Raw genomic sequence first — 26,385 nt, 5'->3', positions numbered from 1 at the left:
GAGAGCACCTGAGTATTTAATAGATTCTAGAACGGGAGTGAGAAAGATGACTGACAGGCTCCTGGCATCAGGCCGGGCATCCGCAGCCGACCTGCCACTGTGCATTCCCAGCTCCATGCCAGAGAGTGCACCAGCTTCTACCTCTCTTCCTGAAAGCGTCGCCTCTGTTACCAGGCCACTCTGAAACCATTCTCACTTATCCTTTCCGCTGCTGGTTCACTTTATTTCCTAGTATAGAAGAAGCAAACAGATTCACTGGCTGTTTCATTTTCAGATTTCTCATGAAGATGTAACTTCACACTTAAATAGTTATTTATTTATTATACTTATGTTCACGCACTGCATCTATTAAAGGCAAATACACATCCATTAGTGTGTAAATTGAACTCGGGCACCCAGCAAATGAGGTGGAGCCTCGAACCTGATTTCTTGACTAATTAGTTGATTCTGATCAGAGGAAGGGCTGTAGAAATGGGTGGACCCCTGCGTGGTGGGCCTGCATCCATCGAGACACAGGCGGGTTTCCTTTGGGTCTGACTTCATTCATGCCTCGATTGTGATGTATGGGCATGATACCTGCATTTCAAAAATGATTTACATACTTGTGTGTGCTCGGTCGCTCAGTCGTGTCCGACTCTTTGTGACTGCATGGACTGTGGCCCACCAGGCTCCTCTGTCCGTGGAATTCTCCAGGCAAGAATACTGGAGTGGGTTGCCATGCTCTCCTCCAGGGGATCTTCCCGACCGAGGGATCAAACTCCTGTCTCTCCTGCATTGGCAGGTGGGTTCTTTACCACTGAGCCACCTAGGAATCACAATCTACAGGCTTACCTAGCTATTAAATAATAATAGATAATTTAATGGAAAAGATTGCCTGATCCTATAGAGAAGGAGTGCTATGAGGCACGTGGAGAACCACGGCCTGTCACAGCACAGATGATGATTGGGAAACTCCGGGGAGGCTGGCTGGTGGCCCCGCTCGGGGGGCTCCAAGCCAGGGCCTCCCCCTGACCCCCGTCTCGGCCTAACCTGCTGTCCCCGCCCACGCCAGTCCTTCTTGCTCCGGGAAGCCCAGCCTGCCTGTGCATTCTCACAATCACCCCCGTTGCTGACCCTCTCATTTCTGCGCCCTGCACCGCCAGGCCCGATCCCGCGTGAGCCCCAGACTCGCCTCTTTGCTGACTGAACACGGTTCCATGTTGAGCATGCCCATAAATGTCAGGCCTGGGTGGCCCTCCTCACACGTGCGGGCTCTCGTCAGGATCCTCGGGTGTCCCACAGCCTCCCCCCACCACTCCAGCCTTTGACAAACAGCCCCGCTTTATCCCCGGAAAAGACCAAGGCCGTGTAGCTTGAGTCCCCCCCGCCCTCCGCGCCACCTCTGAGTCTTCTCAGCATTAGGGGACTGTGTTGTGAGGATCAAACAGTTTAAATACCTGTCGTGGCCTTATTTAGCACAGGGCCTGACATACCGTATTGTTCAGCGGGTCCCAACTATTGAATCAGTAACTGTGAGTGGATTGAATAGCAAACAAGCATGTTAAGTGCTGATATAAACCCTTCTTTTCCTGCCACGTTTGTTGTTATTTACTAAGTCATGTCCAGTTCTTTTGTGACCTCATAGACTGTAGCCCACCAGGCTCCTCTATCCGTGGAGTTCTCCAGGCAAGAGTACCGGAGTGGGTCGCTGTTTCCTCCTCTCTGGGCTCTTCCCGACCCAGGGATAGAACCTGTGTTTTTTCTTGGCTCTATCTACTTCAAGTTAAATGTAACAAACATTTTTTTTTTGATAACTCGTACATTTTAGCCCAATGACTCTGCCCACAAAAAGGAAAAACAATGCAGTTTTAGTGCCACATCTCTCTGGGTTTGGCAGAGGGAACGAGTTGTTTTTCCCCCAAGCCAGTGTTTTTTCTTTTACCCATTCGAACATCCTCTCCATCCTGTGTGGGGGAGCTGATTGTCTGTGAACAGCACTGTGTGTCTTGTTGGGGCACTATCGATATCGCCATGGTTATTTCTTTTCTGGAAACATGTAAGTAATCACCATGGCAACACTATCACTCACAGATGACACAAATACACCTCCACATCTATTAAATAAAATAGCATTTAAAAAAATAGTGCCTTCCCATTGAGGATCCAGTCCTTACCCTAGCTTCCCTATCTTTCTTTTTTTTTTTTCTGCCCTTGATTTCATCTGCTTTTTTTCTGTACTGTAACTTAATACCCACAGGTAAAAAAGGGTAGAGTTCATTTGAAGAAATTGAGGCTTCAAGGTGTTTGCACCACACTGTGATCCAGTCACCAGGAAGGCCTCCGCCAGAAACCGGGTAGCCCTGTGCCGCCAGCTTCGCCCATCTAAAGCCCAGATACCCAAACCGCCAGCAGCCTTGTCTGCCGTGTGGCGCTACAGTCAGATACTTGTTCTTTCTAAGCCTCAGTTTCCTCATCGGTGAAATGGGCATGATATCCCTCTGGCTTGAATGACAGGAGTGACTGAGACCTTGCATGAGAAGTCCCTGTGTGTGCAGGGCTGGTGCTGGACAGGCTCTCGGGATATAAGTTGTCTCTGTGCTTCTGGAGCCCATCAGTCAGGTTGCGATGGTTCAGGAAGCCGTCCTCGGGAAGGGGATCTCACCCTTTGGGTCCAGGCAGACCTCTTGCTTCCCTGTCCTTCACTATCTCTCGGAGTTTGCTCAAACTCGTGTCCATTGAATCAGTGATGCCATCCAACCTTCTCGTCTTCTGGTGCCCGTTTCTCCTCCCTTTCTCCTCCTCCTCCTTCAATCTTTCCCAGCATCAGGGTCTTTTCAAATGAGTCAGCTCTTCGCATTAGGTGGCCAGAATATTGGAGCTTCAGCTTAAGCATCAGTCCTTTCAGTGAATATTCAGGGTTGATTTTCTTTAGGATGGACTTCTTTGATCTCCTTTCAGTCTAAGGGACTCTCAAGAGTCTTCTCCAACACCACAGTTCAAAAGCATCAATTCTTCCATGCTCATCCTTCTTTATGGTCCAACTCTTATATCCATACATGACTACAGGAAAAACCATAGCTTTGACTATATGGACCGTTGTTGGCAAAGTGATGTTTCTGCTTTTTAATATTTTTTAATTATACATTTTAATAATGTTCTATAACCTTTATGATAATATCATAAAGGAAGTACTAAGAATATCCCCATTTTATAGATGGAGAACCTGAGATTTGGGGAATTTAGGAATTTGTCCTAAGCGGTACGGCTCTCAGGTTGAAGCTCATGAAGTGGCTTTGGCCGGGGAAGGTGGTTAGAAAAGGCAGTGATAGCCGTTCCCTGGGTTCGGTCTGACCACCTGTGGCAGGGCATTGCTAGAGAGAGTCCCTGGCTCCTGCGTGTGGCTGATGTAATGCGCTCCACAGCGAGGCGAACTTTTACCCAGGCTCCATCCATGAAAAAATATGACCTTTACCAAAGTTAAAAAAACATTTCTTTGGACAGTCTTTTACCAAAATAGGATGGTCCTTTGTGCTAAAATGCGAGGCATGAAATGGCAAAATTCCTGATGTCATTGTTGACACAGGACACTCAGCCTTACAGGTTTTGTGATGTAACATGCTAGTTCATTTCTGAAGGCTCTCGTTTTTTCAACGGTAACCAGTGAAGACATGAGAGGTGTGTGACAGGTGGGCTCAGCAAGACCTCCTAGGCTTTAAATGTGCCACAGAGTCAGGGGTTTTCTAGCCTTCCTGGGTTCATCACTGGATGCTCTAAACACGAATCTCATCCATGAAGGAGTGTTCCCGGTGCCTGGTACCGAATCCCCAGGCTCGAAGGAGTGTTTGCACGTGAGTGCTCAGTCGTGACTGACTCTGCAACTTCTTGGACTGTAGCCTGCCAGCCTTCTCTGTCCATAAGGTTTTCCAGGCAGCAATACTGGAGTGGTTTTCCATTTTCTTCTCCAGGGAATCTTCCCGACTCAGGGATGGAACCCACATTTCCTGCATTGGCAGACAGATTCTTTACCACTGTATCATCTGGGAAGCCCATGCTTGAAAAAGAGCCATTGTGAAAGTGAAATGGTTCTGCATCCCAAATGTATCACTGTTCTTTCTCAGCAGTTAAAATCTGTAAAAGGAATGGAGGTAGAATAAGCAACGTTGAGTTTCCAGGGAAGTCTCGGATCTTGCAAGAGTCCGTTTGGGCCACAATGTTTATCCGGCTGCTGGGGGAGAAGCATGTGATGGGCCTTGCAGAAGCAAGGCTTTGGGTGCCTCAGTTTCCCCACTTGCAACGTGAAGTCAGCTCTGCTTCCAAGGGCTTTCATTTGCATGACAACTTTACACTCTCCTTCTGAAATGTGGATGCCAGTTAAATTATTAATACATCAGATTGTTCAGTAACAAAATCCAGCTCCCTGTCTCCTGTATTTACAAGTAGACCGTTTGTTTAACAGAGCCTTCTGTCATGCTTCCAGGCCTGGTTAAGTACTTTACAGAAAACCTCTTCCACAGATACTACTAATTATCCCCATTTTACAGATAAAGAAACCAAGACCCAGGAAGGACACGTAACTGGCCCAGGGCCACTGGCTGCAGACCTGGGCTGAGTGCAGCGAGTCTGGCCCCTGCTGTCAGGGAGGGCGTGAGGTGACCCCGCGGTCCATCCTGGCCTCCTATAGGCAGGTGGCTGTTTCCACTGGGGCAACTCTGTTGGATGGGTTCTCTTTTGTGTCCCTGAATGCGAAGGCTTTTGAGGAAATTAATGCTTCTGCCTCTGTTAAATAGTTTTTCATCTGATATGTGATGGAGTTCAAAAGCAGGAAGATGGCTTTTCCCAGGAGACATCGCTCTCTCTATTTTGGAGCAGCTCCAGCTTGGCCCTGCCCCTTTGCCACACCCACACCCACACCGCCACCCCTGGAGCGTGCAGATGAGGGTCCCAGTGAGAAGGGGAGGGACGGGGGTCCGCTTCCCCTCATGTCAGCATTCTCCTCTCCACTCTTCCTTTTTGCTGTCCGGAGCCCAGCCATCCAAGCCATAAGACACAGACAGCAGGCTTCACCAGGCTCCGGCAGGGTTGGCATCGCCCTCCCCCATCACCACCATCTAAACAAACACGCAAACAAGCCGCCATTCATTCTCTAGCTGCATCTTCAAGTGCTTACCACTCTCTGCATAGGAATGTTATGTATTCTAAAAGTGATGTGCAAGGCCTTTTTGTAATTTCTTCTTCCTCCCTGGGGTGTGTGCATATATGTGTGTGTGTGTGTTTTGAGTGTGTTCTTTGGAACAAGGCTGTCTTAGGGTCTGCATTGGCACGTTTCCTTGATGACTATTTTGTCAGCATGTTTTTTCTTTAACCTTCCGCAAATACTCATCTGCCTCCAAATAACATTTAATGAAGAGGTGTTTGAAACAAATCTCTGGAAACAAAAGCCACTTTATTCATCATCTGTGTGGCGAGCGGCCAGGGCGGCTCCTGTGTACAGTGGGTAATTAGAAGCAGAGGGCTGTGCGCGCGTGTGTGCCTGAGCACGGGTAGATATCGATGGTGTTAATAAAAACCTGGTTTCAGCTCCTTCTCCTCTGATCAGAATAAGAATTAGGTTACATGGAAACTAAATGACAAGAGGCAGCTGCAGAAAGAAAAATGCATTATTTTTTATTATTGTAATAGCCCTCTTCCAATATTCTTTCTCCTTCCAAATCATGGTGCTCCAGATCTTTAATGATAACTAGGTATAAAAAGAAAGCAGAGTTTTGTGGGGAAAATATTTCTTTCGTAGAATAAAAATGAAAATCACCTGTATTTTTTTTTTTTTTTTAAGGCTGTTGGTCCTTTTAGGATTGGCTCCTTGATGTCATAAAGCCCTTTTAATCATAATAAGACTCAGCCTCACTGTAGCCAGTGTGGTTGAGGAATGGGGTTTATCAAAACATATGGCTCACCGGGAGCTGTGTGACGTAGCGAGAAGACTAACCTTCAAACAACTGATAAATAAGAAAGCAGGATGCATTTAAAAGAACTGTAAAAACTCAAGTTAAAAACTGTACCAGCCATGCTTCGGGTCCAGTCAGGACCTTAGCATCAGGCAGCACCTGATGTGTTTCTGGGAAAGAGTGGGTTCGTGTTCTGTCTGCCACGTAGTAGCTCTTTGACGTCTGTCAATGTGTCTAACCCTTGGTCTTCATTTTCTTCCTCTGTAAAATGGGGATGCAGTGGTTTCTCTCTCACAAAGGTCAAAGTGAGGAGTGTGTAGAACAGGAGGTGTCAGAATACCCCTGCGTGTAGGAGTGTTTCAGTTGTCTTCCTGCTGTGATAGCATTGCAGGTAAAGGCAGAACAGGATATATTTTCATTGAGGAGATTTCAGGTGAGTGAGGAAAAGATGAGACCATAAGCCCAGTAGATTTCTGCAAATGAAATATTTTCTGAAAGTATCAGGTTCGCACATGTTACTTGGTTTACAAAATCTCCATTGTTCAGCCCTTAATTTTCAGTTTCCATTCCTGTGGCTCCGGAACCCGTCCTTCCTGCATCACCGTAATCCATGGTGTGTTTCTGGCAAAAGATCTGATAACTGAATTCTGGGACGTGGCTTCAGTTACTGGGAGAGTCACAAAGCCTGTTAGTGTTTTAAAGGTTCTGCGATGTCTTACTATAAGAAACCTGAAGCTAGCATGTCCCCAACTTATTGGATCATGGAACCTTTTATTTTCATTTTTTTTTTTTTTGTTTGAGAGTTGGAATATAGGCATCCATTCATTGTGTGTAAAGGTCACGATGGCTATGATCACAGTATTTTTCCTACAGAAATGAATAAACTGGTGTTTTTCAGTTTCACTGAGATGTAATCGACAATACAATTTTAAGATGTACAGCATAATGATTTGACTTGTTTATATATATATGTGTGTGTGTATATATACATATGTATATATAGTGAGCAGGTTGCCACAGTAAGTTTAGCTAACGTCTGTCATACAGATACAAAAAAGAAAAAAAAATATTTTTCCTTGTGATGAACACTTTCAGGATTCTTATCACTTTAATTTGGTATTATTTCTGATAAGCACAAAGCAGTGAGTTGAGTGAGGGTCTAGAATCGGAAGCTGGTAAGGACCTAGGCTCTGAGTAACCCCTTTAGGCCCCAGCTCCCCACAAACATTTCCATGAAACCTTAAGAGACATCTGTGTTATCCACGAGGTCCAGCCTCCCTGCCATCCCAAGTTCACAAGCTCTGAACAGAGTGGCCTGCCCACGTACAGGTCTTGGTTATTGTGACCTTGAGCTCATCCCTTAAGTCTCCAAGCCTCAGGATTTTCATTTCTAAAGGGAGACAATATTTCCATACAAACTGTGAAATTATTTGTTCTAGTTCTGTGAAAAATACTGTTGGTAGCTTGATAGGGATTGCATTGAATCTATAGATTGCTTTGGGTAGAATAGCCATTTTGACAATATTGATTCTTCCAATCCATGAACACGGTATGTTTCTCCATCTGTTTGTGTCCTCTTTGATTTCTTTCATCAGTGTTTTATAGTTTTCTATGTATAGGTCTTTTGTTTCTTTAGGTAGATATACTCCTAAGTATTTTATTCTTTTTGTTGCAATGGTGAATGGTATTGTTTCCTTAATTTCTCTTTCTGTTTTTTCATTGTTAGTATATAGGAATGCAAGGGATTTCTCTGTGTTAATTTTATATCCTGCAACTTTACTATATTCATTGATTAGCTCTAGTAATTTTCTGGTAGAGTCTTTAGGGTTTTCTATGTAGAGGATCATGTCATCTGCAAACAGCAAGAGTTTAGCCAAAGTAATCTTGAGAAAGAAGAATGGAACTGGAGGAATCAACCTGCCTGACTTCAGACTCTACTACAAAGCCACAGTCATCAAGACAGTATGGTACTGGCACAAAGACAGAAATATAGATCAGTGGAACAGAATAGAAAGCCCAGAGATGAATCCATGAATCTATGGACACCTTATCTTTGACAAAGGAGGCAAGGATATACAATGGAAAAAAGACAACCTCTTTAACAAGTGGTGCTGGGAAAACTGGTCAACCACTTGTAAAAGCATGAAACTAGAACACTTTCTAACACCATACACAAAAATAAACTAAAAATGGATTAAAGATCTAAATGTAAGACCAGAAACTATAAAACTCCTAGAGGAGAACATAGGCAAAACACTCTCCGACATAAATCACAGCAAGATCCTCTGTGACCCACCTCCCAGAATATTGGAAATAAAAGCAAAAATAAACAAATGGGACCTAATGAAATGTAAAAGCTTTTGCACTACAAAGGAAACTATAAGTAAGGTGAAAAGACAGCCGTCAGATTGGGAGAAAATAATAGCAAATGAAGAAACAGACAAAGGATTAATCTCAAAAATATACAAGCAACTCCTGAAACTCAATTCCAGAAAAATAAATGACCCAATCAAAAAATGGGCCAAAGAACTAAACAGACTTCTCCAAAGAAGACATACAGATGGCTAACAAACACATGAAAAGATGCTCAACATCACTCATTATTAGAGAAATGCAAATCAAAACCACAATGAGGTACCATTACACACCAGTCAGGATGGCTGCTATCCAAAAGTCTACAAGCAATAAATGCTGGAGAGGGTGTGGAGAAAAGGGAACCCTCTTACACTGTTGGTGGGAATGCAAACTAGTACAGCCGCTATGGAAAACAGTGTGGAGATTTCTTAAAAAACTGGAAATAGAACTGCCATATGACCCAGCAATCCCACTTCTGGGCATACACACTGAGGAAACCAGATCTGAAAGAGACACGTGCACCCCAATGTTCATCGCAGCACTGTTTATAATAGCCAGGACATGGAAGCAACCTAGATGCCCATCAGCAGATGAATGGATAAGGAAACTGTGGTACATATACACCATGGAATATTACCCAGCCATTAAAAAGAATTCATTTGAATCAGTTCTAATGAGATGGATGAAACTGGAGCCCATTATACAGAGTGAAGTAAGCCAGAAAGATAAAGAATATTACAGCATACTAACACATATATATGGAATTTAGAAAGATGGTAACGATAACCCTATATGCAAAACAGAAGTACAGAACAGACTTTTGAACTTTGTGGGAGAATGTGAGGGTGGGATATTTCAAAAGAACAGCATGTATATTATCTATAGTGAAACAGATCACCAGCCCAGGTGGGATGCATGAGACAAGTGCTTGGGCCTGGTGCACCGGGAAGGCCCAGAGGAATTGGGTGGAGAGGGAGGTGGGAGGGGGGATCGGGATGGGGAATATGTGTAACTCTATGGCTGATGCATATCAATGTATGACAAAACCCACTGAAATGTTGTGAAGTAATTAGCCTCCAACTAATTAAAAAAATAAATAAATAAAGGGAGACAATAGTGTTTATCCCATCAGGTTGTTAAGTGACATATAAGGTATGTTTTTAACACGTTCTGTTGAATGAGGCATGATCGTATGTGCACTATGAGGTAACACATCGACATACATGTGGACCTCTGGCTCTGGAGATGGGGGCAGAGGGTAGGGGGCAAAGGGCTGACGGGCCTTTTATTCCCCGGTAAGATGACCGTTGTCCCTGAAAGCACCCTGTGTTTGAAGGTGGCCGAGCTACAAAAGAGCCGTGGTGGAGTGACACGTGTGTGACCCGTGTCCTTGTACCTGAGACTACGGCGTGGTTCACCGACGCTCTGTGGAGCCCACACGACTTCTGAGACGAGGCTCTTGCCGGGCAGGGCCCCCAGGGGCATAGATTCCGTTGGTGAGGGGCTCCGGTCCCAGCCAGCCGCAATGAGAAGCCCTGGCCAGGGCGCGCTCCCCGCCGGTCCCAGGGTCACGGCCTGGGCCGTCCTCTGCCGGGATGCGCAGGACTGGCTGGGCGGCCAGTGTGCAGTCAGCCCCATGCCCGCCTCTGAGACGCCTGCCCGGCAGGCCGCCTGATCAGACACCCCCGTCACTTTGCTCCTTCGCCCCCAGCGCTGAGTAGGTAGGAACCATCCCTCTCAATTTCCGCTCAGTCAGTGGAAGAATAGCTTTTGAAAATGGGGGACCAGGAGTTAAAAGGAACCCCTCCCCCCCAAATCACCAAAACTAGTTGGGGACAGAGCCAGGCTGTCCCAGTGGAGTGATGGCCCCTAAACTTTGAGTGAAGATGCAAGAGGTGACTGCCTGGCGTGCGGTGGACCCCAGCTCAGTGGTAAACATTATTAGGTTGTTCATCTGATGACTCTTTTTAAAGTTTACAAAACAAAAAGAACGGGATAATTAATCATATGTTACGGTCTACAGTGTTCTGTAGTTTATAAGGACTTTTAATACACATGATCCCATTTGATCTGCGTAATAATTCGATGGGGGGAGACTGCCTGCTGTCGGACAGCAGCCTGTGGAGGCTGAGGCGCGTGGTGCCCCAGCTCTCGTGGGCGTCGGGGCCGCTCGGAGCAGCTCAGGGGGGCCCCACATGGCGGGGTGTGACTGGCTGGGTGAGTTAGAGGCTGGGAAGCCGCGGGCTCCGTGTCCACACCACACCCACCCATGCCGTCAATCGCCGAGTGTCACCTGCGCCCCGGCCACACTGACTGGGCCACACCGCACACCCGGCCCCACGGTGAGGATGGCCGCGTGCGCATGGAAAACCTCACGTCCTGCGCAGGTGACAAGCACGGGGTGGCTGGGGGAGAAGAGGAGAAATCCCAGAAGTTGCCTTCGTGGCCCATCCGGTGTATGGAGTGTTCTGTTCACTTTTCAGAAGGGAAATTCGTCATTACTGAGCTCGGGATGTTTCCTCTCTGTGCCCGAGTAGCCAGAGCGGGCGGCTGCTCAACACTGGCTGTCTCGTCCCCTGGCTGCAGCCCAGGGCACCTTCTTCTGCCAGCTCCCACCGGAGTCGGGCACGGGGCGCCTCCATCAGGACCCGCGTTCGCCGTCCACGTGCCCGGAAGTAAGGCGGCCCTCACACCCGCCCTGGGCACTGCGCTGTAAACCGCATGGGGCGCCTCCATCAGGACCCGCGTTCGCAGTCCACGTGCCCGGAAGTAAGGCGGCCGTCGCACCCGCCCTGGCCACTGCGCTGTAAACATTGTTCGACTCGCATGGATTTGGTGCCAAAGAAAATAGCGCTTCACGTTTCTCCCTAAAGTGAAGAAGTTGAACTTATTGTTTTTGTTACTGAAATAGAATTTAATAACAGGTGGAATTTTATTTTAAATAGAGAAACATTTCTTTTTAAAATGCGGATGCATAACCTGGCCGTTATTTTCCTCTCCACATAGTTTCTCTGGGTAAATGGTTAAAAATTGAGACCATTTCTTCCTTCATTTTCTTTGTATCTAATATTTGGAAGGTAATGTTCACCTAGGAAGTATAAGAACACCACAGATCCCCAGGAAGCCCCCCAGTTTTTTTGTATCTTGGGGTTCTCTTCCCACCCCATCTCATCCCCTGCTTCTCCCAGCCCCCAACACCCCCCTCCCCTGCCCCCCCCCCCCCCAGAGCAGCTGCCAGGTTTTCTCTGAAAAATGTAGGTCCTCACAGTTAGCTTTTTGTTCCATATCTGTTTCTGCCCTATGACCAAGAGTTAATATTATGCTGTTTTCTGGGAAAACCAAATCCGTCAATGTTTTCAGAGGTCATTTGCCCAAATGCACCTCCCCCTCCCCTGGACGTTTCTATGGTCAAATGGGATGGAGAACAAAGCCTCAGACACAGACACAGTTTGGGTTTCTGCCTGGGGCTGATTCTTTGGCCTTAGGGATCGGGAAGAAATACCAACACCTGTGTGTGAGGGGAGAAGACGGGAGAGGAGGGGCGGAAGGAGGTCCGGTCCCAGGGAGTCCGCTCTGCAAAAGACCCAAAGTGCGATCTTGACTCCAGTTTTGGACCAGCTGCTGCGAATCAGATGTCTCAAGTGGTGGAGGTTAGTTTCCGTTTTGCTCACTTTCCTCTGAACACTGGAGTAGTCTGAAGGCCAGCTCTGCATGAACCAGGTCAAGTCCAAGTTCCCGGCCCTCCCAGCATCTAGCCCTGTAAGAACGGGGACTTGCAGGATGGGGGGTGACATGAGATGAAAGCGGCGCTGGTGGCAGGCCAGCCAGGCTGTGCTTGGAGCTCGCGCTGTTTTCAGGTTAAATGTGGAGCGAGAGTTAACATACCTAGCTTCCCATTGTGTCTTTTTTTAAAATCTGTAGCCCCCATTCACTTATCTGAGGTGTATGGAAGGGAAATATCCATCCCCTGCTGAACGTGGTTACCTGGAAACAGTCATCATCATTAAACTGTATGTGACCTCACTTAGAACACAGTGATGATGTAAGACCATGAAGATAAGATGAGAAATTTAGTGGAAGATTTAAATGACTGTGCAAACCTTCGACAAGGAGTTTACCTCTGAGAGGGACAGCTAGAAGTAGTGCTGGCCTTGGAAAGGCTCAATCTTTTAACCTGAAAATAGTGAATTTACGGGTCTTCCCTAGTGGCTCAGTGGTAAAGAATCCGCCTGTCAGTGCAGGAGACACAGGTTCAATCCCTGATCCGGAAAGATCCCACGTGGCTCAGAGCAGTGAAGCCTGTGCTCCACAACATGAGAAGCCCCAGCAACGAGAAGTCCACTCGTCACAACAGAGCAGCCCTTGCTCCCCACAACCAGAGGGAAAAAATAGTGAATTTAAGAAATGATGTCTTTGACAAGTTCTGAAGATGAATAGAGAGACTGGATAGGAGATAGAAGTTTTCTGTTCTAGAGATCCTTCTTTCTTCCCCTGATGCATTTATTTATTCATAATAATATATTTATTGTCTGCATAATGATTTTTATTGTCTTCACAGCAATTTTATGGAGATGTGATCTGTGTCCTATACAATTTTCCCATTAAACCTGTGCAATTCAGTGGTCTTTAGTACATTCACGGAGATGTGTGACCAGCTCTACCATCAGTTTTAGAAATGTTCCCTCTCCCCTGAAAGATGCCCTTTTTATTTTCAGCACTTGTCTTCTCTGTCAGCCCTCCCCCGGTGCTCAGAGGGAGTGGTCTGGGTGCAGGCCCCGCCCCCTGCCGTGCTTTAACCAGAAGCACAGACGAAATTGCACTTGGACAAAGATTTCTGAGGCTTACTTCCCCCGCTTGTTTCTTAAGCTAAGACCCACCATGTTCAGGCAGGGCCCTGAAATCTGGCTCCGGGTCCCCTCCGTCCCACAGAAACTTGGGCTGCGTGCAGTGCTGGGGTCCCACCTGCCCACCCGCGGTGGCGGAAGCCGTCCTTGGTTTTCTAATGCTTGGCGGCATTTGATTTGTTTTAGATAAATATATATTTTTTAATTTTTATATGTTAGTTTGTTTTGACTGCACTGGGTCTTGTTGCTGCGCGAGGGCTTTCTCTCGCTGTGGCGAGCGGGGACTGCTCTCTAGCTGCTGCTCGCTGCAGTGGCTTCTCAAGGCCTGGGGGCCTCATAGCTGTGGCTCACGGGCTTAGTTGTCCACGGCATGTGGGATCTTCCCAGATCAGGGATCAAACCCACGTCTCCTGCATTGGCAGGCAGATTCTTAACCACTGGACCACCAGGGAAGTCCCAAATAAAGAATTCCTAAGCTTGAAAGTAGATCTGAGAGGATTTGAAAAGATTTCAGATCCTGTTTCTGCTCTTAAGGATGTCAGTGGATAGTTGGGGGACATGGTTTAGAACCATGGTAAATTAATCCAATCCACATTTGCCAGAAGGGTTGCATTGTTCCATGTGATTTCCTTGTGGAAATTTTTTGTTTCCTGTGAATCTTCACATCTCACTGAAATTCTGTCAAAAGATAAGAAACATGGGAGGCTTCCTTAAAGGTTGGAAGCATGCTTAGAACTCGGTGGATCTCACGTGGCTTCTCAGTGAAGGCACAGAACAAAAGTTTCCGAGTGGGAGCCGGGCCTCCCTCTGACCAGCACAGTGTGCTCCTGGTCTGTGAAATTAAGTCAGAATCAAAAACAAATTGTTGGAACAAAGTGACAAAATCTGTAAACATCAAGGCAGCATGGAACCTTGAGTTAGAACAACCTGAATTTGTTAAGCACCAAACCTGGCAGCCAAATTCAAGAAACCGTTTTTTATTACAAAACGAGTAGATGGAATTAAAGTGAGGGCTGTCATTTGAATGCTTTTAAAGGAAAGTCATTGGTAATGCATACTGTTTTATAGGAAAGACCAGTTTTTAAGTTCATTTCGATAAGATCACAATCACATAGACAGTAAACAGACTGGAAGTGCTTGTAAGTTGAGATAATTAATCGAAAAGCTAAATGAGTCATTTGAAAAGGAAATGTCATGGACGGCACCATAGGGATACATGTTAGCTTTGGTCTTATTTACACAGTTATTAATTGGGCTGAGCAGACTGCTTCTGGAAACAGTACTGAGGAGCAGAGCTGCTTCCTGTGAAACCCTTGTTTTAAATGGAGACCTTAAAGCCTGGGGGTCAAGAGCACAGCCTGGCCTTGTGTTTGACCTTGGCCCTGCTGCTCACTGGCTCGTTGACCTTGAGCACATCAGCTAAGGTCTGTCAGTTACAGCGTCCCCACGGACACCGTGGGAACAGAAAAGGTGGCTGCATCTTGGGAGCGTGCCGTCTGTCAGCGAGGTGACCCACGGAAAGTGCCAGCACCCTCCCTGGTAGCAGGTCGGTAACTGATCACCGATCACCACTGAAGCCCGAAGCCAGGGTGTGTTCTCAGAGATCACCATCGAAGCCCGAGGCCAGGGTGTGTTCTCGGAGGAGATGCAGAGCCCGGGGCGAACCACACTGGGTGAACTTTTGCCCACACGTGGCCGTGGCTAGAAGCTGAGTGGACATCATCTTGGCAATTCCAGAACTGTGGTGAGCTGACGGGGAAGCGGACCTGTCCCTGTCAGAACGACTGTCAAAATAATCTTAAAATGGAAAAAAAAAAAAATCATACTAGCTTTGCCTAAAGGGAAGAAGCCAGAGGCTGAGTGAATGGTCGCTGACTAGAGCAGAAGACCTTCCCCGTGGGGAAGGTAACCTGTGCCCTCCTTGAGCAACACTAGGGAACAGACTGCGGTTCAGTCGAGAGGGAGGTGTTGGTGTAGAAACCAATTCCTTGAGTAAAACACGACTGCCCCAGGCTGCGTTACGTGGATGGGGTCAGGTGGCCTTAATAGACGGCATTCCTGAACAGTTACGGGGCTGGAGGATGTTGACTTCATTGCGGGTAATGGGAAGGACGCTGTGAGGTTTTCACCTCAGCAAGTACATGGAGACGTTTATATTTTGCATATTTGCAGGGGCGAGCCTGGAGCAAGGGGCCAGCCAGGGCGGGGGAGCCCCGTTAAACCAAAATCTCCCTCTTTAGACAAGCCCCTCCCCTACTGGCAACCCACATCCTTGCCTGGAGAATCCCACGGACGGAGGAGCCTGACAGGCTACAGTCCACGGGATCGCAAGAGTCGGACACGACTGAGCGACTAAACCACCACCACCACCCCTACCCCAGTCCCTTTAGCAACGGGGTCTTGGAGAGCTGTCACAGGTGTGCGTCTGCTGAGCTGGGCGAGAAAACGATGAAGGATGTGCCTCACGAGTGTTACCTCATGTCTTCTTCACTGCAGTTTGCTCACATCTGAGGGTGAGAAAACTGTGTAAGTCTCCTCAGACGTGTGAACACACTCAGCAGGGCCAAGACCGGGGCCTGATGCTCAGCTGCAAAGCTCAGTGAAGCCGCCTCGAGGTTCGACAGCTGTTTCTCCAGAGACTCTGGAAGCGCCAGCCCCCCGGGGTCCCTCCCCCACACCCAGGGTCCTCTAAGAGATCAATTTCAGTTCACTCGCTCAGTCATGTCTGACTCTTTGTGACCCCATGAACCTCAGCACGCCAGGCCTCCCTGTCCATCACCAACTCCCAGGGTCCACCCAAACTCATGTGCACTGAGCTGGTGATGCCATCCAACCATCTCATCCTCTGTCACCCCCTTCTCCTCCCACTTTCTTTTTAAAAAATTTTTTTTTTAATTTTTATTAGTTGGAGGCTAATTACTTTACAATATTGTAGTGGTTTTTGCCATATATTGACATGAATCAGCCATGGATTTACATGTGTTCCCCATCCTGAACCCCTCTTCCAACTTCCTCCCCATCCCATCCCTCTGGGTCATCCCAGTGCAACAGCCCTGAGCACTTGTCTCATGCATCCAACCTGGACTGGTGATCTGTTTCACACTGGGTAATACACATGTTTCGATGCCGTTTTCTCAGATCATCCCACCCTCGCCTTCTCCCACTTTTCAATCTTTCCGAACATCAGGGTCTTTTCAAATGAGTCAGCTCTTCGCATCAGGTGGCCAAAGTACTTGGAGTTTCAGCTTCATCATCAGTCCTTCCAATGAACACCTAGGACTGATCTCCTTTAGAATGGACTGGTTGGATCTCCTTGCAGTCCAAGGGACTCTCAGGAGTCTTCTCCAACACCACAGTTCAAAAGGATCAATTCTTTGGTGCTCAGCTTTCTTTATGGTCCAACTCTCACATCCATACATGACCACTGGAAAAAACATAGCCTTGACTAGACGGACCTTTGTTGGCAAAGTAATGTCTCTGCTTTTTAATATTCTGTCTAGGTTGGTCATAACTTTCCTTCCAAGGAGTAACCATCTGCAGTGATTTTGGAGCCCCCCCAAATAAAGTCAGTCACTGTTTGCACTGTTTCCCCGTCTATTTGCCATGAAGTGATGGGTCCAGATGCCATGATCTTAGTTTTCTGAATGTTGAGCTTTAAGCCAACTTTTTCACTCTCCTCTTTCACTTTCATTAAGAGGCTCTTTAGTTCTTCAAGACCATAATGAAGAAGAGGAAATTCTGAATAAAAGGCAAAAAACGAAGTGTAAATACTTATGGGGAAAAGAAATTAGAAATATCGGAAATGAATAATAGATTCACTGAAATAGAGATTAAAAAAGAGGGAGAAACAGATGAGACCACAAGTCAGTTGAAAGGAGAATGAGTAACTCAGAGGCCGTGACTAAAGAATTACACCTAGCACAGAGCACAAATATGTAAAGATTAAAACCCTGCAATCAGTCAGGTAAGAGAAACATAAGGTAGATTGAGAAGCCCTGCAACGCAGAGCATTGGGTTTCTGGAAGAGAAAAATAGGAGTCGTGGCTGGAACTTTCCAACATGGATGGAGATGTGAACCATCTGGGTGAAGGTGCATGCTGAGTCCTGAGCAGAATAAACCAACATGAGCGCAGGCCCAGCCTCATTAGAACCTCCAAGATAAAGAAAAAAGCCTCCACGCAGCTGGGAAGAAAAGACAGATTCCCGGTGCAGAAGCAGCTCTGTCCGATGGCAGACTTGTCATCATTGCTAATGGGCATAGCTGGGCAGAGACACAGTAACCCTACAGTTTCAGCCTCATCAGATGGTTTACGTGGGCGTGTCTCAGCCAGGTCAGTTCTGAAGTCTGCCTCCCACATGCTTTCACTGGAGAGAAATGGAAAGATCTTCACCGGCAAGAGAGAGAGGGTCAGCCGTCAGGAGCTGTGAAAGCCTCGGCTTCTACACTTGCCAAGCTCACAAGGCACCTGCCATCGCTGCTTTAAACTTGCTACCTCTTGTTAGCGTGAACTAGGTTTGCAATACAACGGTCTGGGTTTTCCTCCATGGTTTAACACCTGCATTTACGGTAATATAAACCCTATATTTTGTAGTGTCTTATATTCTGGCTGTTGTCATGTTGACTGTTGTTCTTGGACTCCTGAAACCAGTGCCTCCTCCCATGTCTGTCGTGGAAGAGATTTCATGCTTATTCCTGGCAACCCCTGCCTCTTTACTAATTCCCCTAAATTTCCATGTTCCTTAAAGGTGGCAGAAGGGTACCACCCAAAGGAAAAGCACTGTGTAACCAGCCCCCTCCCTTCATCTCGCATTGTTATCTTAACCTGCAGGTTGTTTAAAATCACAGCATCTCAGCTCTGAAAAAAACAAGATTCTTTCAGGAGCAGTGGTACTTTGTCAGGAGCACCTGGATGGTAGCTTTATTATGTTCGTTTGAAATGTGTGTTCCGAACCAATGCTTTTGTTTGATAGCTGTATTGATGTTGCAAGTTGAGATCATTTATATTTGAGTACTTGATTCTTCAGAGGTTTTTCTGTTTAAAAAGTTTTCTACTTTTTCTAATCAGTGGTTCATCAGGGGGTTTATAGTGATATCAGGCTTAGTGTAAATCAATTTATAAACTTCTAACAAATTTATAGCTTTAGTAGATATTTCCTTAGTTGTATAGATTTCATAGGTATATAATGAAGCATTTAAGGAGACATTTTTTATTGTGGCAGTAATTTACAGACCTCCGTCATGACTATCTATGCACATGTGTATAGATATATGAGTAATATGTAGATATATATTTGTGATGTATGTGTTTAAGCTGTGTAAACAAATTTGGTAATTTCTAAAAATACCTAATTTTAAATGTGTATCCAATATTATGAACTAGTTAGTGACCCCTGATAAACTGGGAAAAGAGTGGGATAAAATGGAGGAATGACTACATTTGTGTCTATCACATCCTTAGAAGCATAATTTGAAAAATAACTCCCGACATAATTAACAATTAGAAATATTCCCTTAATAATTAGAAATACTAACAAATAATGACATTACTAATTGAAATATCAATTCTGACAGGCCCTTACTTATTTCTCTATTAAAATGGCTTCCTCAAAGTATCACAGGAAGTTAATGAATTGCTTGTTAATTAAATGTGAACTTTTCTCCTCTAGTTTTCAAATGGAAAAAAAAACTGATGTATGATGTATTCAAATTGCTTTATACTAAATTGAACATTAATGGCAATATAAATAAAATATATGGTAATGTCACACATGAATGTGATAAGGATCTGCAGTATTCCTAATGGAATTTGCTAATTTCGGATACTGACTTATCTTTTAAGTTCGTTTTGTTCCTGAACATTCAAGTGCTGAAGCAATGTCTTGCCAGCATTTTCTAACTAGCCCAAGCGAAACCTGCCCTGAAAACACTCAAACATTGACATCCAACTTACAAATCAGTCTGTCTTTTCTTCTCTCGTTTCTTTAGCCTCTCAGCAAATACCCTGCTGTGATCAACGATATCTCCTTCTGGCTACCTCGCGAGAATTACACGGAGAATGATTTCTATGACTTAGTCCGAACAATTGGAGGAGACCTGGTGGAAAAAGTTGATCTTATAGACAAGTTTGAACATCCGAAGTAAGTAAAAAAAAAAAAAAAGCCCTCTCTGGCTTATCCATTTTTGTTTCTCTGTGGCAAATGGCATGTGGGAATATGTAATGGAGTTCTGCTGCAATGTAGTGTAAGAGACAAATGTGATCTGAATTTATAGTGAACCTTTGGCATGTCCGAAAACTCTTTTGTATCCGTACTTTCTGAAAATCTTTCTAAGATGCGTTTTTCCTCTTTCCTGCCTTAGTAAACAAAGGATATTAAACAGAAGGTTTTTAAGATCTTGGAGTTTTCTGGTGTTGTTTTGGGAAGCGATATCTTATCCTCTCACATTCCAGGCACCGAGGAAATGAAGCTGAAAGAGCAGTTTGTGGCAGGAAAGCTGTTTTGTTCGTCTCTCTGAACGTTTATTAAGCACATACTACACGCCAAGACCCGTGTTACGCCCTAGGAGTTCAGTGTGCGTCTAGAAGTCTGCTCAAGGACTGGGGGAGGCAGTGTCCCGAGCTCCTGCCTGTTCAGCACTGTGTCTCCGTTTATGCAGTACTTCACTGGCAGCCTGGTCGGACAGAAGGTCCTTGTCTTCACCCACTTTTGCGGGGAGCAGGGTCTCATAAATGTTGCTCAGTTGTCTTCTCAAATTGAAGTCGATATAAAGAAATTTGAGGCCAGGCTTGACCTTTTTTTTCTTTTCTTCCTAAAGAATTCTTTGTCTTTAAAGTTTAATAACCGTGTCAGGATCCCTCTCGGGTGTGACCTGCTCTTGCTACTCTGTGAACCCTTGTCTCTCTCTAATCAAGGTGTGCTGCCTCCTGGGTCTCAGGAAAGTTTTCTTGAATCATATCAACAAGGATCTCTCCTGACCCCTCATTCGGGGATCCATACATGCTCTCCAGCCGTCCTCTGTCGCCACCTCAGGCTGCTGTTTTTCCCTCTGATGTTTGAAAAAATCTCTCTCTCCACTTGGTCTTGGGTGCTCCCTCCACCGTTACCTTCTCCCCCACCCCCGTCTTCTCTGGTCTCTCCTTGCCCACATTCCGATTCAGTTATTCTGTCCCACACCCACCTTTTCTGAGTTCTTCAAGCTCATATTTCAGTTTTCCCTGTTTTCTTCCTGTCTCTTCCCAGAGTCATTTCTGCTTTGTGATTTTTCCTTCTTAGATAAATTGCTTCATTTGGTTTTTAAAATTCACTGCAAAATACTTGGCCAGAAATTTCATGTGACCCAACGGCAACATTTTTCTCTGATTCCCGTCAGTAAGTTTTTCTGCCGTTTCCCTCTTTTTTCCTTCCCTGTATTTTAGTTAGTGCATCAGCGATCTGCGTGTGATTGCTTTTTGTCCCTCATATTTGAATGCGTTGGATTTTCGGAACCAACTCTTTGCACGAGGTTGAGGGCTGAGCCGGGGGCTCCCTTTGACATCTTGTGAGTGACACACCCCCCAGTCCTGATTATTGCAAGTCAGCGCCCTTTGGTGGAAACCTTCAGCTTCTGTGAAAACAACTCTGGGTTGTTAGGCCGCTTTGTCGTCAGGACAGAGTCCCTCATGGTGACTCCTCAGGACAAAGGGATTTATTTAGGGTACGCCTAAGTCAGGGCTGAAGGCTACTCAGACCAAGGCAGGTCTGAGGCCAGAGACCCTCTGCATCTCAGCGCTTCCCTCAGTTAAACACACATTCGTGTCTCCGCCCCTCACTGCCTCAGCCCAAGGCTTTCCCAGCCCGTCCTCTCTTTGATACCAGCACCAGTCCTGGGGGAGGCAGGCCCACTGAGCAAACCGTCACCCCCTGTGCTGGGCGGAGCCCTGCGCACCAGGCTGCTTCCTGGGGTCTGAGCAGGCTGTGGACGAGCCGCCGTTGGTTCCAGAACCTATAGTTGGTCTAGTCTGGGGGCCGCTCTAAACCGCCTGCCCCCTGCTTCCAGGCAAGAGCATTGTCAGCAGAGGGGCTCATTGCGCGGTTTCAGAACTGGCATAGGGACACTCCCGTCCTCCTCTCAGTCCTCCCCTCCTCCTCCCATCCTCCTCCCAGTCCTCCCCTCCCCCCTCCTCCCATCCTCCTCTCAGTCCTCCCCTCCCCTCCTCCTCCCATCCTCCTCTCAGTCCCCTCCTCCCCTCTTCCTCCCAGTCCTCCCCTCTTCCTCCTGTCCTCCTCCCAGTCCTCTCCTCCCCTCCTCCTCCGAGTCCTCCCCTCCCCCCTCCTCCCATCCTCCTCCCAGTCCTCCCCTCTTCCTCCCGTCCTCCTCCCAATCCTCCCCTCCCCTCCTCCTCCCGTCCTCCTCCCAGTCCTCCCCTCCCCTCCTCCTCCCGTCCTCCTCCCAGTCCTCCCCTCCCCTCCTCCTCCCTGGCCGCCCGGCCGCCTCCACCTGCAGGACTCCCTGCTTGCCCCTGGCCACTGGCTCGGTCTCATTCTAGTCTTCAGCTGCCGGCCTGCTGATTGATGCAGGCTCCGCGGGGGCCCAGGGCCCCGGGCCTCCTTCCACCCGCCCTCAGTGTTCTCAGGGGTGGAAGGAGGCTTGCTGCCTCGTGGCTGGTGGGTGCCTACCCATCCTCCCTCCCTCCCTCGAGGGGCTTTTATTCCATGACCGGAGGTGGTTTATGGCATTGGAAGGCGAGGCCGTGTGGTTTGGTGGAAAGAGCTGGGAGCTGGGCGCCCTGATTTCCACGTTTCTGCATTCTAATACCTGGTCCCAGGCCGCCGGGCCGCAGTCTCCTTCCTCTGCCCACTTGGGAGCTTGGATACCATCTTTCAGTGGTTGCTGCAAACACAAGATGAGCCCGTCTGTGTGACATGCTTTGAAAATCTCCGCGTTCTGAAATAATCGCTATGTGGTCGAGTATCAACCAGTAACTTCCACAGTCAACCCATCTTGTTCCTGTAAGACAGAGGACGACCTCAGTACAGTGAGTCCACTCGGGTTTGGCGGTCGGTCCAGATGATGAAGCTGTGATTCTAGAGAGAAGAGAATGAGGCTTCAGCGTGTCCTTCTGAAATGGTGCCTGGTCTTCCTGCAACTTGAGGAGTAAATTTTTAATCAGAAAGAAAAAAAAAAATACAAATACTTCGTTCAGCAGCGTGGATGCTGGCAGGCAGGGCTCCATTATCCACAGGAATGGTCTCTGGGCTGTATGCCGAGGCGATGCTGCGGGCAGTGGCAGCGGGTGGCTGACATCTCTGGTCTCATTTCTAGAGACAGAGCTGAGTAAGCGCAGTTACCGGAACTTAAAGATGGGCTGGCAGTGAGAAGCCTGCTTCAGCTAATCTTGGGAGAGCGCGTCAGAAGACATGTCCCCTTGAAATAGTCTTCGAGCAGTGCCAAGGAGACAGCCTTAGACCTCCACTGGCTGCTCGCCCTTCCCTCATTTTTATTGCAAGGCTGGTGGCATGAGTATAAGAATGTCTATTGTTGTGGCTCGGGAAAGCAGTTCTAAGAAAACTATTTTTAGCCTGGTATTTCTTTTCCCCGATCCCATCCCTCCCCTCCGTCCCCACGCCTTCTTTCTGAAGCAGCCTGGGAGAGGTATATTCTCTCACCATCACAGGGCAGCCCTGCTGGCCCCCAGCGGGAGACACTATAGTACACAATTAGTTCAGTCCCCGCACCCCTCCTCTTCTGCCGCGTCCCCCAGGACCTCGCCATTTGCGGGAGGATTCTTGGGGCTCACCTGCAGGCTGACCTGACCCCAGAGGAGCAGCCGTGCATAGAGCAGGGAGGGCCCTGAGTGCCTGCTGGATGCCGGCGAGGCGGGGCCAGCCCATCCCCAGCCACCTGCCACGTCACCCCGCACCTCTGTGGAAACTAGCCAGGAAGCCCCTCTCTCCTCTGGACTTGCAGTTGGCACTCTTCAGCGAGTTCTCCGGCAGTGTCTGTGCTCAGCATCTTGTGCACCATTTTGTAAGTGTGGAGAGCGAACGCCCTCTTTCTAAGACGCAGGCAAGTGTGCCTCACACCCCTTCGTGGTGCCCGGTCCCACCCCGACAGTAGTGGTCAGAGGGATGCCAGGTAAGACATGCACCCAGGGCAGCGTGTGTGGGGACAGGTCTCTGTCGTGCTCGCAGGGGTGGAATGAGGAGCAGAACTCCCCTCTCATCATGGGCGGTTAAGAGAAAGGCTTTCTATCATTTGGGTCTTTAAAGTTGTTATCTCAGTTCACAAGGTCACTTCTTTCCACTCTTCAGTTCAGTCTTTGCAACCCCATGGACTGTAGCATGCCAGGCCTCCCTGTCCATCACCAAGTCCCAGAGTTTACTCAAACTCATGTCCGTTGAGTTGGTGATGCCATCCAACCATCTCATCCTTTGTCGTCCCCTTCTTTTCCTGCCCTCAATCTTTCCCAGCATCAAGGTCTTTTCCAATGAGTCAACTCTTCGCATGAGGTGGCCAAAGTATTGGAGTTTCAGCTTCAGCATCAGTCCTTCCAATGAACACCCAGGACTGATCTCCTTTAGGATGGACTGGTTGGATCTCCTTGCAGTCCAAGGGACTCTCAAGAGTCTTCTCCAACACCACAGTTCAAAAGCACCAATTCTTCGGCGCTCAGCTTTCTTTATGGTCCAACTCTCACATCCACACATGACCACTGGAAAACCGTAGCCTTGACTTTCTAACGGCTGCCACCCAGATGAATGCCCAGGGGCCGCGGTGGGAGTCGGCCCTCCCCCGCCCCCCCACTGCCAGTCCCCCTGTTTGTCACCTCACTTTTCACACCCCATGGACACTCGGGCCCTGTGTGCCGCGGTCCTCAGAGTTGGTGATGTTGTCCTGGCGACCACGAGGCGCATGAATCCAAATGCAGCCTGAGAATTGTGCGGAGCATCACCATGCCCTTATCCTCACTAGAGAGTTGGGAACTGAGTCTCTAAGGATGGGTGTGTATTTGTAAGGAAGTCTCCGCGATACACAGGTGAGACCTGTTTGAGTCAGTCGTCAAAACTTCAGATCTCCGAGCAGCAGAGATGCCCCGCCAACCTGGGCCTCACCTGGCTGGCCTCTTGTGCCCCCAGCGCCTCTTGGCCCCAGTTAACCCTGGGCTGGGCTGGGACCTGCTGGCCAGGGTGGTTCCAGGCAGCTGACTCCAGGGTCTCCTGGAGACTTGCTTTCCTCAACTTGGTCAATCTGAGGCTCCAGCAGCAGACAGGAGGATGCACCAGAGAAGGCAGGGGGCAACCACCTATAGGAGGAGGGGCCCCTCCAGGGGGAAGGACCGGTGATGTGCACAGGTGGGCCCAGTGGTCCCGCCATCGGGGCGTCTGCCTTTAGGGGTGTTGGTAGCGGCCCCGGCAGTCAGGAGCAGGTGGAAGTGTGCAGCAGGGCAGACTAGCAGTCACAGAGCCGGGCTTTGGGACAGCCATCCAGCCAAGTGTGGAGGAGAGCCGAGCTCAGGCTGGCCAGGGGGAGCCTGGAGGCCGCTCCTGGGGTGGGAGCCCCAGATGTTGGGGCAGAGTCCTCCCAGGATTGTCTGCATATTCTGCTGGGCCCTGCTGGCCCAGGGCTCCTGCGGGTCCCCCTCAGAGGTGGAGTCTGGTTCTGAGTCCAGAACGGGGCAGAATCTGAGACGTGAGGGGTAGGGGGACACGGGGAACAGTGGGATTAGAAAACCCAGGGGGCGAAGCTGGTGTTTGTGGGAGCTTCCGTCTCTTTGTTTCGCTTGGTTTTAGTAGTCCATAGCGTCACTGTGATCATTGGTTCAGGTGTAGTTTGAAGTCAGAGAGGGTGTTATCATCAAGGGAATCTGATCGGGGTCTAGTGAGAAGAGAGCAAGGTAGAATGTCCTGAGAGTCCCGTGAAGGAGACAAGGACGCCCCAAGGCGTCCCCATCACCAGGCCTCTTGTGACTCAGATGCTGGGGATGTGAGCAAAGGGGCTTCCGTTCCCGCCATCCCCTGCTGTCCCCCCACCTGCTCACACGCATCTCTGTCTCCAGCAGAGCCCCCTCGGGGTGTTCTGGAAGCCCCAGACGGTGTCTCATGCGTGTTCACAAACCAGCTCACCCCACTGGACATGGTGTGACCACCATCGCGTCCCCGCGGCTCCTGGCTGGGCGTGGGCAGTCCTGCACGGCCCCGGCCGGCTCGCCGTTGAGCTGTGGAGCCCTGAGGTGCTCTGCGTGTTCCGGGCTTGTGCACAGTTGGTCCCCCCGCCCCACTGGTGTCATGCTTGTCACCTCTGTCTGAGCCCAGTCTCCCCACCGGCTGCGCAGAGAACCGCCCCCCCCACCCCATGTCCTGCCCTGGTCTTTTCCCTTCAGGTAACAGCAATCAAGGGCCGGGGATTCTGGGTCGGTCCTAAGTCTCATTTACACGGATGTCTTTTCCATGCGTGCACAATTCAGAGATGAGGACAAAATCCACAGAATGCCAATCGCCTTCCAGAACTGTTTTGTAGGATGTCGCATGTGTAGTATTTCTCAGAGGAGAAAGAACACTTCACAGAAGTGCTTGAAGTCTGTGTTTGAGAGATGTGGCCACTGTTCTTAGTCCTCTCCTGCTCCCGAAAGGAAGTGGCAATAGTAAGATGAGGAAGGAAGCTAGTCTTGGAAATTAGGCAGGTGAAATATCTGTACCGGAGATGACAGCGGAGGTCTAGATGTGTACACAAAGGTTTACCGGAATAATGTCTTACCTTGTGCTATGCGTAGTCGCTCAGTCATGTCTGACTCTTTGCAACCCCACGAATTGTAACCCACCAGGCTCCTCTGTTCATGGGGATTCTCCAGGCAAGAATACTAGAGTGGGTTGCCATGCCCTCCTCCAGGGGATCTTTCCAACCCAGGGATTGAACCCAGGTCTCCCACATTGCAGGTGGATTCTTTACCATCTGAGCCACCAGGGAAATCCATCTCTTATCCTAGCGTTCATTAAATATGGTAATTTCTCCTGGATCGTCTGTCTAGTAATGCAACCAGTGTGCAAGTTTTGAAATTCTATGGTTACAATAGAAGAAGCATTTCTAGCACATTCTTCTGTTTTAGCAACTGCTCCATCACCTTATATTTATACATTTTTCCATTCTTGCACTGTAAATCAGTGTCAAGCGCTAGGTCTTGAACTTTCTACTCTCTTTGGCATTTAGAACAAAGTACTCACTTAAGAAATTTTGATGAAATTGATTCACCATAAAGAAAAAGAAAGAAAATCTCTACGTTATTTTTCAG

At 48.1% G+C, this 26,385-nt stretch overlaps 1 protein-coding gene across 6 annotated transcripts in view; it reads left to right on the top strand.

The window, feature by feature from the left end:
* The window catches only part of FARS2 (phenylalanyl-tRNA synthetase 2, mitochondrial), a 288,633-nt gene that overhangs the window by 168,950 nt on the left and 93,298 nt on the right, over positions 1–26,385 (top strand). For all 6 annotated transcript variants that reach the window (XM_043908613.1, XM_043908611.1, XM_043908612.1 and 3 more), the window contains one exon: positions 19,107–19,258. In XM_043908613.1, coding sequence (XP_043764548.1) covers positions 19,107–19,258 — 152 coding nt within the window. The remainder of the gene's footprint in view (positions 1–19,106; positions 19,259–26,385) is intronic.

This window comes from Cervus elaphus, chromosome 7 (genome assembly GCF_910594005.1).
Source record: "Cervus elaphus chromosome 7, mCerEla1.1, whole genome shotgun sequence".
Lineage (NCBI taxonomy): Eukaryota > Metazoa > Chordata > Mammalia > Artiodactyla > Cervidae > Cervus > Cervus elaphus.
Note: the sequence above shows the minus strand (reverse complement) of the source record. Positions and strands in the feature narration are given on the sequence as shown.